This window comes from Triticum urartu, chromosome 4A (genome assembly GCF_056163025.1).
Source record: "Triticum urartu cultivar PI428250 chromosome 4A, HENAU_Tu73, whole genome shotgun sequence".
NCBI classification, from domain to species: Eukaryota; Viridiplantae; Streptophyta; class Magnoliopsida; order Poales; family Poaceae; genus Triticum; species Triticum urartu.
In genome coordinates, this window is record NC_141876.1 from 180,339,102 (window position 1) to 180,351,887 (window position 12,786).

At 49.4% G+C, this 12,786-nt stretch overlaps 1 protein-coding gene across 1 annotated transcript; it reads left to right on the forward strand.

Moving 5' to 3' along the window:
* Nucleotides 1-358: 358 nt before the first annotated feature.
* On the forward strand, nucleotides 359-1,027 carry LOC147975305 (uncharacterized). The gene has a single exon (XM_087520359.1). The coding sequence runs from the start codon at nucleotides 359-361 to the stop codon at nucleotides 1,025-1,027; it is 669 nt and encodes a 222-aa protein (XP_087376485.1).
* Nucleotides 1,028-12,786: the final 11,759 nt, after the last annotated feature.

Genomic DNA, 12,786 nt, shown 5'->3' on the forward strand with positions numbered 1-12,786 from the left:
TCCGATTTCATGGCAGAATGGACGGATGCCCCGGGGCTTGAAGCAGGTGAGGACCGATCCCTCTCTCCAGGAAGTGAAGCGCTTGATGGCTGGGTTATGTATTTCGATGGCGCGTTTGCATGCAGTGCGTGGGGCCGGAGCGGTGCTCATCTCACCAACCCAAGACAAGCCCTATTACGTCGTGCAGCTATGCTTCCAGCAGGGCGAGAAGGTCTCCAACAACATCATGTAGTACAAAGGCCTCATAGCTCGCCTTAAGGCTGTGGTGGCCCTAGGGGTGAAGCGCCTCACCATCAGGGGTGACTCGCAACTCCTCGTCAACTTCTCCAATAAGGTATACGAGCCAAGGAACGAGCACATGGGGGCATACCTCGTGGAGGTATGCAAAATGGAAAAGCAGTTCCTGGGTCTAGAATTGCAGCACGTGCCTCGTGGCACCAACAAGGAGGCCGACGACATCGCCAAAAGAGCATCCAAGCGACTACCCCAAGAGCATGGCGTCTTTGAGGAGCGGCTCTTCAAGCCGTCGGCAGCGCCTCCGCTTTCGAGGTCGGCCCTGCCTCGGGAGGAGCTCCCCCAATCACCTGCCTCGAGAGCGTGCCTACTCTTGGCGCTCGAGCCTCAGGAGGGGTGCTGGACCAAGGAGTTCAAGGAATACCTGACGCAAGGGACGCTGTGGGAGAAAGAGGAGGATGCGAAGTGCGTGGCCCGACAGGCCACGACATACTGCATCCAGGACGGTGAGTTATACAGGAAGCGGCCGAATGACGCTTCCTTACGTTGTATCTCTAGGGAACAGGGGAACGAGTTGCTAGCTGACATACACGGTGGAGACTCCGGGCACCACTCGTCGTCACGAACCCTCGTAGGCAAGGCATTCCGCATCGGGTTCTACTGGCCTACGGCGCTCAACCTCGCGACTGAGCTGGTGAAGTCCTGTGAGGCCTGTCAATTCCATGCCAAGCAGATCCATCATCCAGCTCAAGACCTCCAGACCATCCCGCTCTCGTGGCCATTTGAAGTCTAGGGGCTTGATATCTTAGGCCCATTCCCTCGAGCGCCTGGGGGCTACCGCTAGCTCTATGTCGCCATCGACAAGTTCACCAAATGGGCGGAGGTAGAAGCTGTCCGCACCATCCCGGCCGGATCTGCGGTCAAGTTCATCAAGGGTATCGTGAGCCGGTTCGGGGTCCCTAATCGCATCATCACCGACAACGGCTCGCAGTTCACTAGCAATCTCTTCAAGACATATTGTGCTAACCTTGGAATGCATATCTGCTATGCTTCGGTGGCACACCCCAGGAGCAATGGTCAGGCCGAACGCACCAACGGGGAGGTCCCAAGAGGCCTCAAGACCAGGACCTTCAAGAAGAAGCTCGAGGCTTGGGGCAGGGGCTGGCACGATGAGCTCCAGTCCGTGATGTGGTCCATCTGCACCACCACCACCAAGCCAACAGGCGAGACCCCGTTCTTCCTCGTCTACGGAGCAGAAGAGGTTCTCCCACACGAGGTCAGGCATCGCTCCGCGCCGTTCCTGGCATTTGATGAGGCGCAACAGGACACCATGCGGGGGATGGACCTCGTGCTGGGGGAGGAACGCCGCAGCGAAGCCATGCTTCGAGCGGCAAGATACTAGCAGGCGTTGCAGTGGTATCACTGTTGCGGTGTCCGCTCTAGGATGCTTGAGGGGGGTGACCTCGTCCTAAGGCGGGTGCTCTCTAGGGAAGGGTTGCATAAGCTTTCACCCATGTGGGAGGGCCCGTTTAAGGTCTCCCACATCTCCAAGCTTGGCGCCGTGCACCTAGAGACGCCGCGGAGTCTCAGGATTGCCGCCCTCGGGCCTCGGGGGCTCCCTCCCACGTCCTAGTGGCAACACTTAGCTCCTAGATGGGGAGAAGACTAGACTAGGTGCCACACGCGGCTTTTCATTTGCTTTCCGTAGTTGGCTTGCCCCTCTTTAATGAAAATTTACTTTCTGGTGTTCCTTGCCAGCTTGGTTCCATCGCCTTTTGCCTCTGTTCTGCCCTCGGTTCCTTATTTTGACCCGTGCTCTCCCTTGCTTGCCTCGCAAGGGGGCAGGACAGGTGCCCTTGTGAGCATTTTCTCTGTTCTTCACGAGGCACCCTCGCTCGAGCTCTCAAGCTGGCGCACCTCTCTCAATCCGTGCCCCTCGAGTACCGCGATGCGAAGCGCTGGGTCATGGCCGACTGCACCTGCAACCAGGGCTCGGATGAATAAAAGTTTCCTAACGAATTTTTGCAGTTCCTAGACGCCTCCCGAGCCAAGGAGGCCTCGCCAGGCACTGGGAAATGCGACTCACGAGGCGGAAACTACTTCGAGCGCGCCAAGCTAAGTTATTTCTACGTGCCTAAATAAAATGCTGATGTTGCAATGCGACATAGGAACGATAAACATAGCATAGGAACTTGGAAATCATGGTTCATTGCACGTCCCTGCGGGGCCCCATAATTGTCTCTCTCTTAATGCAGGAAGAAAAGGAAGAAGGAAACAAAAGTGGCACGTGCCCCCGCAGCAGTTTGCGAGGATGGGCCCATGGCGCTCTCCTGGGCTCAGCCAGACCCCTCCTCTTGCTTCACTGGAGCGTGGCGACAAGACGACCCGCTGCCACCCTTGAAACGGGCAGGACGGCATGGTTGCTGGTCGTAGCCGCCACTGCTAGAGCTGTCGCCGGAACAAGTGCCACCGTAGCTGGACGAGCCATGGTCGGCGCCAAGGACAAGCCCTCCTTCACCCTCGTCGCGGCCGTCGCAGAGGCTGAGCAGCTCACCACCGTCGTTGTCCTCAAGGCAGCATCCGACGCGGCGACCATCTTCCCTTAACACCCTCACATAGAGGGTCGCGTTGCCATCGTACTGGAAGTGGAGGGTGCACCACCGGTCCAGGCCGCGCGCGCGAGCAAACGTCTGCCAGCAGCGGGCCAGGGCTGCATTGCATGCAACGGAGACCTCGTCCGCGACCCATGAAGCCTTGCTGCAGCAGCCGTCCGCCTATAGCCAGAGACCGCCTGGGCCAATTGCTGGCAGCTCGCCAGCAAAGAAGCGCAAAAGCTGAAGCCAGGTGCCGTCCGGGTTCTCTGACCACACGACGAACTCCAGCAGCACCTCCACCGAGTGGAAGCACGGCCAGGGAGGCCGTGCGACCATGGCGCGCCTCCCTTCATTGATGGGGCTACCACGAACTGGGTGACTCCCACCATGCGAAGAGGTGCTGCGGCGGCCGCGAGGGGCCACGGCGGGGGCCGTGGTGTGCTTGTGGGGACGGTCACGCCCCCTCCTAGGCGGCCGTGAGCCGGCCCCTCATGGCGGGCCTTCCCCTTTTCTGTGGCCGAGAACCTCTTTGCAGGCGCCATGGGTGTCACTACTAGCGATGAATAAAGGGAGAAGAAGCGAGCGGAGCAGGAAGGGATGAGCAACGGGGGCTCCGCCCCCTCCTCATTTATAGCGGGAGAAGGCCAACCGGCGATCCCCACGATCACAGGTAATGATGATTTTACTCTACATGCTACAGGGACTCGTCAAGTCAGACAGTTTCCAAGGTAGCGTTGGAAGTGAAGACACCCACGTCCCATCAATTGCCACGCGTCAACCGAGGCCATAGGCTGTTGGGGCTAGCGGCGCTCTGCACTTGCCCCTTGGCTTCGCCTCGACGCCAAGTCCGAGCACGCCTTGGGCCCGGGGGCTACTGTCGGCGTCCTAGGAACGGGGGTCCCTAGACTTACCTGCCTGCGGCCCATGGCGTGACTCCCCCAGCGGCCCCATACGGCCCATCTTCTCTAGCAAACACTCAATACCCTCACGAGGGGCCGAGCCTCACGAGGCGGACGATGCAAGACCTCCTCAGGGCGGCCTCACCAGGCTGGCTCGCGAGGGGTTGAGAGATCAAGGCAAGGGGCACCTCGCGAGGTTCCTGTGACGCAAGCCATGACGACCGGGGCCAGGCGGGCACCAGCACGCACAGTGTCCTCATTTCCTCTTTGGTGCCAAATAGTCAAGCGCAGGCGAGGATTCCCGAGGCATTAGGCAAATGTTTCTATATCAGTGCAACGAGACCAAGACCAGCAGGACGGCAGGACGGAGGTCATCGTGGAGCCCATGATGGCGTCACCACCAGAGCCTTTGGCAGGCGAAGACCACCTTTAGTCAGGATAACTTGTTATAGTTGTCTCCCTTCAAATTTGGTTGTTGTGGCATCCCTTCCCGCTAGCATTTGGGAAGGACCAACGCCTCTATAAATAGGGCTAGCCACCACAGTAGGAGGCAACTGACCTGAGGCCATTCAGATCACCCTCATCCACACAAACTAACCAAGCACAGGAGCACCTCTCCTCAGGAGGCTGTTCTTCCCTTGTAACTGTTCATCCTCAACCCAAGAGGCAATCCACCACACCACACTGGAGTAGGGTTTTACACCACATCGGTGGCCCGAACTAGTATAATCATGTGTCCCTTTGTTCTGCAAGTTCGACGCGCTGAGTCTTGAGATCAAGGTGAGGGAGAGTGCAAGGGGGGGAGAGATCTTCGTGCGCACCCTAGTGTTCGAACATCAAGGGTTTTGTAGGAACCCGAAATCAGACAGACATAGATTAACAAGGGGCTACGCCCCTCCCTCATTTTTAGCCAGGAGAAGGCCAGCCGCCGGCCTCCACGATCGCACATAATGATGATTTTTCTCTGCATGTAGCGTAGTTTGGTCAAGTCGGACGGTTGCAGAGGCAGCATGGGGAAGCGGAGGTGCCCACGTCCCATCAATCGCCATGTGTCGACAAAGGCCGCGGGCGGTTGGGGCCAGCGGCGCTCCGCACTTGCCCTTTGGCTTCACCCCGAAGCCATGTTCGAGCGCGCCTTGGGCCCGGGGGCTACTGTCGGCATACTAGGAACGGGGGTACCCTGACTTGCCTGCCTACGGCCCATGGCATGGCTCCATCAGCGGCCCAGTACGGCCCAGTTTCAGCAACAACGATTCAAGACCCTCGCGAGGGGCCAAGCCTCGCGAGGCGGACGACACCAAGACCTTCTTATGGGGAGTCCTCACTAGGCTGGCACCCAAGGAGTGGAGATATCAATGCAAGGTGCACCTCGCGAGGTTCACATGATGTGAGCCATGATGACCAAGGCGAAGCGGGTGCCAGCGGGCGCAGTGTACCAGTTTCCCCTTTGGTGCCAAGGAGGCAAGCGCAGGCGCCGAGTCCCGAGGAATCAGGCAAAGGTTTCCATTTTGGTGTATGAGACCAAGACCACCAGGATGACAAGATGGAGGTCATCGCGGAGCTCACTGCAGCGTCACAACCATAGCCTTGCCGGCGAAGACCACTTCTGTCAGGATAACTTGTACTAGATATCTCCCTTTGAATTTGGCCATTGTCGGATCCCTTCCCTCCTACATTTGGGAAGTGGACCAAGGCCACTATAAATAGGACTTAGCTACCACCCGAGAGCGGGATCGGATCATTCATAGCATCCTCACACCCACTAGCTCATTGAGCTCAACAACACCTCACCTCCTGAAGCTGTTCAACCACTGTACTAGTTCATCCTTAGCCCTCGAGGCAATCCACCACAAGTTGGAGTAGGGTATTACACCGCAAGGTGGCCCGAACCAGGATAAACTGTTGTGTCTCTTGTCCCTTGGGTTCCTCGAGCTAGACTGTGGAATCATTGGGCCAGCAAGTTGGGGAGAAGGAGTTCTTAGTACGCACCCTAGTGTTCAAACCTCTCAGGGGTCTCCGGAGCCCAGGATCCGACAGTTCTTACGAATACAATAGGTGGTGATCGGCGTGTTTGTGTTGGCTTCAAACAACCGATGAAGATTGGATGGAGTGATAACCAGGAATCAGTAGTGTCGGGACCTGTACTTATTGGTACGATAAAGTGTAGTTTGGCAAAGGCTCCTCAACTCACAATATCAGTGGCACAATTTGGCAAAAGCAATGCAAGTTAAATAATTGCTCAAACTCCTAACTAGTGCCGGCAGTCGACTAGTAAGAGATAAAATAATCTAAGCCCAGTGTAACACCCCGGATGTAATTTACCTTATTTGTATTCCGACTCTTGCCGTTTCTGGCACTAAGTTATTTTATATCCTCGGTGTCGGGTTTTTGCCTCCGTGTGTTTTGTCTTTGTCATGCATCTCATATCATGTCATCATGTGTATTGCATTTGCATACGTGTTCGTCTCATGCATCCGAGCATTTTCCCCGTTGTCCGTTTTGCATTCCGGCGCTCCTATGTCCTCCGATGGTCGTTTCTACCTCTTTTCGTGTGTGTGTGTTAAACGTTTTCGGATTGGACCTATACTTGCCAAGCGGCCTTAGTTTACTACCGGTAGACCGCCTGTCAAGTTTCATGCCATTTCGACTTCGTTTGATACTCCAACGGTTAACCGAGGGATCGAAAAGGCCTTGTGTGTGTTGCAGCCCAACACCCTTCCAAAGTGGCCTAAAACCCACCTAAACCCCTTCTATCATCTAGATCGTTCGATCAGGATCACGTGGCCGCAAACCGCACCTCATTTGGAGCTCCATAGCTCCCTCTATCTCTATAAATAGACCCCTCCATTTCAATCCCGGGTCCATTTCGCCCCTAACCCTAGTCCCTTTCATCCTCAGCGCGCCGGACATTGTCCGCCGGCGCCGGACACACCGCCGCGGCCAACCGCCTCAAGCCACCTGTCCCGCGCCAGTTCTCTCTCTCCTCCGGCCCGACCAGCCCACGGGAGGCCCGCCCGAGCCGCCTACCGGGCTAGAGGTGCCCGCGCCCGCCGCCCTTCTCCTCCTGCAGCGCGCCGCCTTCGCCTTCATCGCCGGCGCTCCGGCCGCCGCCACATTTCTCCGACCTCGCCGACGAGCCTCGTCGCCGGCGACCCGACCCCCGCCGCCATCCGCACCGGGCCGCCGCCTCCTTACAGCCGCGGCCACCCCGCAACTCCCGCCGGTGAGCTTCGGCGAGCCGCGCGCCGGATCCGGCTCCCTCTCCTTCCTCCTCCTCGAAACGACAAGTCGGCGACTCTCTGGCGAGCTTGCGCCGTTGAACCTCGGGCCGCGCGCACACCAGATCCAGATTCATCTCGGGGTTGACTTTTCGTCCCTAACCCTAATTATTTTGCATTCTTTGACATGCCATAACTTCCTCATCATAGCTTCGATTCGTGCGTGTAGCATATCAAAATGTTTGTCTCGACGAGTACATCATTTAATCTCATTGCATCATTTTCTTTTGAGATCATATTGATGCCCGAAATGCTATTGGAAGAGGGCTATGTGATGATAATTTCAGATCTGTTTCAGCAAATGCACTTTTGTCATTTTTGCCATGATTAATGTGTGCATGCTATGATCCTGAGCTCTACATGTGTTTTATAGAATGCCATTTTATCTTTACAGGGGTGTATGCCATGTATTTTTGTGATCTTTGTGGTGACTAGCACAAGCATGCAAAGTAGCTTACTCAATGATGCTGATTTCAGGGACTTAGAATTTCACTAAGTCCTTGTCCTGTTATTGTTTTTATGCCATATGTTCATGTTGTTTCCTAGTGATCGGTGCCTCTTTTGAGAATGATTAGTAAGGATGTTTTGTAGATAATGTTGTGCTCTATCCATCCATGTCTTTGTTTGCAATTATGGAGCACCCTATCTTGAGTCAATCGAGCTCTACTTTTGCTATAAAATGTTCCCGGCAGATTGTTAACATGTTTAGCAATTTTGCCAAGAATGTTGTTGTTGATCCGTGCATGCTATGATGTTGTTCTTGCCATGTATACCTTATATGTCCTGTCTATATGCTGGGTGTATGCTTAGTTTATCATGCAATGCCTCGTAGTGAGTGCATTGAGCTCGTAAACATGCCTACTTGTTCACTAAGTCTGAATCTGTTTATGTTTTTGCTATCTTCACATGCTTGCAATTGTATTTTCTGATCCCTTTTGGCTCATGGTCAGTAAGGGACTTTTGTTATATACTTAGAGTATCTTCATTCCATACCTTGCTTTGCCATGATTTGTTCCTGTAGCATGTAGTTATCGTGCTCTAAACATTGCTAACTGATGATAAATTCCTGACATGTTGTTAATTTCACTAAGTCTGTAACCTGTTATCTTTTGCACTTTTGCCATGCTTGTTTGAACCTGCTATTGATTGAATTAGCTGTAGCTCAGTGTTCATCTTTTTTTAAGCATCATGAGTGGATCCCTGCCATGTATTTTGTTGCTATGTTTGAGTGCTGTAGCATGTTGGTCTTGATGCATTTAGGAGGCTACTTGCTGTTTATCGCAGACCGGTTGCATATTTGTTTTGCTTGCAATTTCCAAACCGTGCATCCGATTCCGGTGATCTTTATATCGATTTCAACCGAAATCAACTCACCTTTCCAGTGGCACTCTTCGATTTCCAAGTTGAGTCCAGGTTCAATCATCCCTTTGTAAATCATCCATATGCATCCCATATCATCCCGCATATCATACCATGTTGCTTGAGCATTGCACGTGGTTGATTGTGTTCCTTTTGCTTGTTGTTCTTGTTTGGGTAGAGCTGGGAGACGAGTACGTGAACGAGGAGCCCGTTGAGTTCACTTACGAGGATCAAGGAAACTCTGAGAACTTTGCAGGCAAGATCGCCATACTCTCGAAATCTCTTCTATCTTTGCTTGCTAGATGCTCGCTCTTTTGCTATGCCTATACTACGATACCTACCACTTGCTTATCATGCCTCCCATTTTGCCATGTCAAACCTCTAACCCACCATGTCCAAGCAAACCTTTGTTTGGCTATGTTACCGCTTTGCTCAGCCCCTCTTATAGTGTTGCTAGTTGTAGGTGAAGATTGGAGATCGTTCCTTGTTGGAACATGTTTATTGTTGGGATATCACCATATTATCTTGTTTATCTTAATGCATGTATATACTTGTTAAAGGGTGGAATGCTCGGCCTTATGCCTAGTGTTTTGTTCCACTCTTGCCGCCCTAGTTTCCGTCATATCGGTGTTATGTTCCCGGATTTTGTGTTCCTTACACGGTTGGGTTATAATGGGAACCCCTTGACAGTTCTCCTTGAATAAAACTCCTCCAGCAATGCCCAACCTTGGTTTTACCATTTTCCACCTAGCCTCTTTTTCTCTTGGGTTTCCAGAGCACAAGGGTCATCTTTATTAAACCCCCCGGGTCAGTGCTCCTCTGAGTGTTGGTCCAAACTAGAGCCCCTTGCAGCGCCACCTCGGGGAAACTCGAGGGGTGGTTCTAGTTGTACGGATTGCTTATCTGAGTGTGCCCTGAGAACGAGATATGTGCAGCTCCTATCAGGATTTCTCAGCACATTCGGGCGGTGTTGCTGGACTTGTTTTACCATTGTCGAGGATGTCTTGTAACCGGGATGCCGAGTCTGATCGGATTGTCTTGGGAGAAGGAATATCCTTCGTTGACCGTGAGAGCTTGTGATGGGCTAAGTTGGGACTCCCCTGCAGGGATTTGAACTTTCGAAAGCCGTGCCCGCGGTTATGGGTAGATGGGAATTTGTTAATGTCCGATTGTAGATAACCTGAAACTTAACTTAATTTAAAATGCACCAACTGCGTGTGTAACCGTGATGGTCTCTTCTCGGCGGAGTCCGGGAAGTGAACACGGTGTTGGAGTAATGCTTGACGTAGGTTGTTCTAGGATCACTTCTTGATCATAGTTTGTCACTCGTGCCTTTGCCTTCTCTTCTCGCTCTCTTTTGCGAATATGTTAGCCACCAAATATGCTAGTCCCTTGCTGCAACTTCACATCATACCTTTACCTTACCTATAAGCTTAAATAGTCTTGATCGCGAGGGTGTGAGATTGCTGAGTCCCCGTGACTCACAGATTCCTTCCAAAAACAGATGCAGGGACCGAAGATACCGCTCCAGATGATATGACCGAGCTCAAGTGGGAGTTCGATGAAGACTCTCGTCGTTACTATGTGTCTTTCCCAGATGATCAGTAGTGGTGCCCAGTTGGGGCGATCGGGGACTTTGTCGCATTTGGGGGTTGATCTTTATTTTGGTTCCGTAGTCGGACCTTGAGTGTATTGGATGAATGTAATGACTTATTTATGTATTTGTGTGATGTGGCGAGTGTAAGCCAACTATGTACCTTTTCCCTTTATTTTATGTACATGGGTTGTTTGCGAAGATTACCTCACTTGCGACATTGCTTTCAATGCGGTTATGCCTCTAAGTCGTGCTTTGACACGTGGGAGATATAGCCGCATCGAGGATGTTACACCCAGATACTTAATCAAATGATTGGAAGCCGGTGGAAATATGATAGCTATAAATAGCTAGATATAAGTGAGGTATAAATGGCAGTGTATCAAAAACTAGAACAGGAAAATGTCCAGAAGATATCACGTATATGAACAAAGTAAATGTTTTGCAAAAGAAATTTTAAAAGATGCTAACCAGCCTGAATTTTTTTTCTTACATTTTCTTCTCTGTTTTTTACTTTTTTAGAAAAACTGCTCTTACCTTCTGTTGTCAAGCCGTAAGCAAGCAGGAAGTCACGTACACAGGATGATAGCTGATTCACTAAAAAATTGATTGCTGATGGGACATGTGCTTCTAGAAGTGGTACAAATCAAGTAATGATGGATGGATGTCCTGATGGAATTGAGATGCTTGGGCACTAGTGGCCGAAGGCTCGGGCGTGCGTGTCTTAGTACACAAACAAGCTGCAGGAGGGGACGTAGGCCAACATCAGATGTGAACGTGTACGCAAGCGCGAAAAGCAATGATTGTTTCCTTGGTAGGACAGCGGATGCTAATCGATGTGGTGCCAAATTGCACGCAGTTAATACACGGACTAGAGAAAGAAAAGACCGGCTGAGAATCAGCAAAACTTAGGAACAAAGCAACCTGATCTTTTTTTAATACGAGCGTTGCGGCAAAGATTTGGTGAGTGGACAAAAACAGATTCATCTAGTAGATGATTTTCTCCCAAACAAATCTAAACCAACACTAATACTAGGATGGATGCAACCAATCTATATCTATACCTACTAATAAAGCAAGGTGCGTTTCTCTAATGTTTTCATCCGTTCACCATAAAAATATTTTTTCTATATCCGAGGTGGTACTAATTTTTTTTGAGAATTTGTCCAGAATTTCGTACATGGGCCGCACGCGTTAAGGCCCAGAACAACCACCCATTTATTTCCTGCGCATGCAGCTGGGAAACCTTATTTGTCGCACGAAGCGGCTTATAGTCCGAGCTTCCCATCGGTCGCCCAATGTTGGACCGGCCCTTTTTTATTTTTTATGTGGTCCTTTTTTATTTTTTCCCTTCAAAATTATTTTTTCCTTTTCCCATAAATTTATTTTTTAATTTTTCTAAATTTCTTTTTGTACTAATTTTCGTTAGATCTTAGCATTTCAAAAATTATTCGTATTTTCAAAAATATTTGGAACTTTTAATTTTTTGTTTTCGTTCAAAATTTATTTGAAATTAAAAAATGTTCACATTTTCACAAAAATAATTCAAATATTGTTCGCGATTTGTAAATTAATTTTCATTGCAAAAATAATTGAAATTCGAAAATAAATAATTTTTTTAATCCATCTGCTAGAAAAGAAACAAAAAGAGTTTTGTCCCGAATTTCATGCCTGGGCCAGAGGCGCTAAGGCCCAGAATAGCCACCCATTTATATCCTACGCACGCAGCTGGGAACATTAGTTATCACATGGAGCGTCATATAATTGGAGCTTCTCATCTGGCGACAATATTGGGCCGACCTGTTTCCACTTTTTTTCCTTTTCTATTTTTCTTTTTTCGCTTTCAAGTTACTTTTTCCTTTTTCCATAAATTTATTTTTTTAATTTTCCAAAATTTCATTTCTTGTGCAAATTTTCGTTAAATCTTAGAATTGCAAAATTTCTTTCCATTTTCAAAAATATTTGGAACTTTAAATTTATTATTTTCTTTCAACATTTGTTTGACATTCAAAAAATGTGCGCATTTTTTCAAAAAGAATTCCAAAATTGTTCGAGATTTGTAAAAATAAATTTCATTTTATAAATAATAGAAATTAGAAAAATATTTTTTTATTGATATGGCCACAAATTGAAAATAATGTTCCTGATTGAAAATACATTTTTAAAAATTGTTTTGAATATTCAAGAGAAGTTTCCACTTTCAAAAATTCTTCACAAATTCAAAAAATGTTCATTTCTCTCACCTTAGAAATGATCATGTTTTCAAAAAATGTTTGTGAATTTTAAAAATCTTTCTATTTCAAGTTTTATTTTCCTTTTTCTAGAAATTAATCATTTTTCAAAAAATATGTTCGCAGGTTTTTTAGAAAAATTAGGAGGTCACCACAACCTCGACAAGGAGGCGGACTTGAAGGAAAAAACACGAGTTGGTTAGTGGCAGCCACTTCGACCAACTCCACTACTACAAAGATCTCGTGGGCCAAACATGACGCACGAGAACACTGTAGCTCTCTACTCTAACGCCCCACTCTTGTGGAGACCGTTTTGATGGACATACCAATTATCTCTTCCGATGTTGCTTGCAAAAAAATCTCTTCTGTTGCAACACACGGGCATATGTGCTAGTGATTCAAAAAAGAAAATACTAGATGCAAAAATTGCTAGATGCTAAAAAGGTAGGTGTAATGGATGAACTAATCTATTTTTTTGCTTTCTCGTGGGTTTATAGGATAGAACAGTAAACTAATCTATAAAAACTATAAATCTCTCACCGATGAAGCTGAAAAGTGATACCACTTGATGTGAACTGGGGCCCGATCTCTCGATGA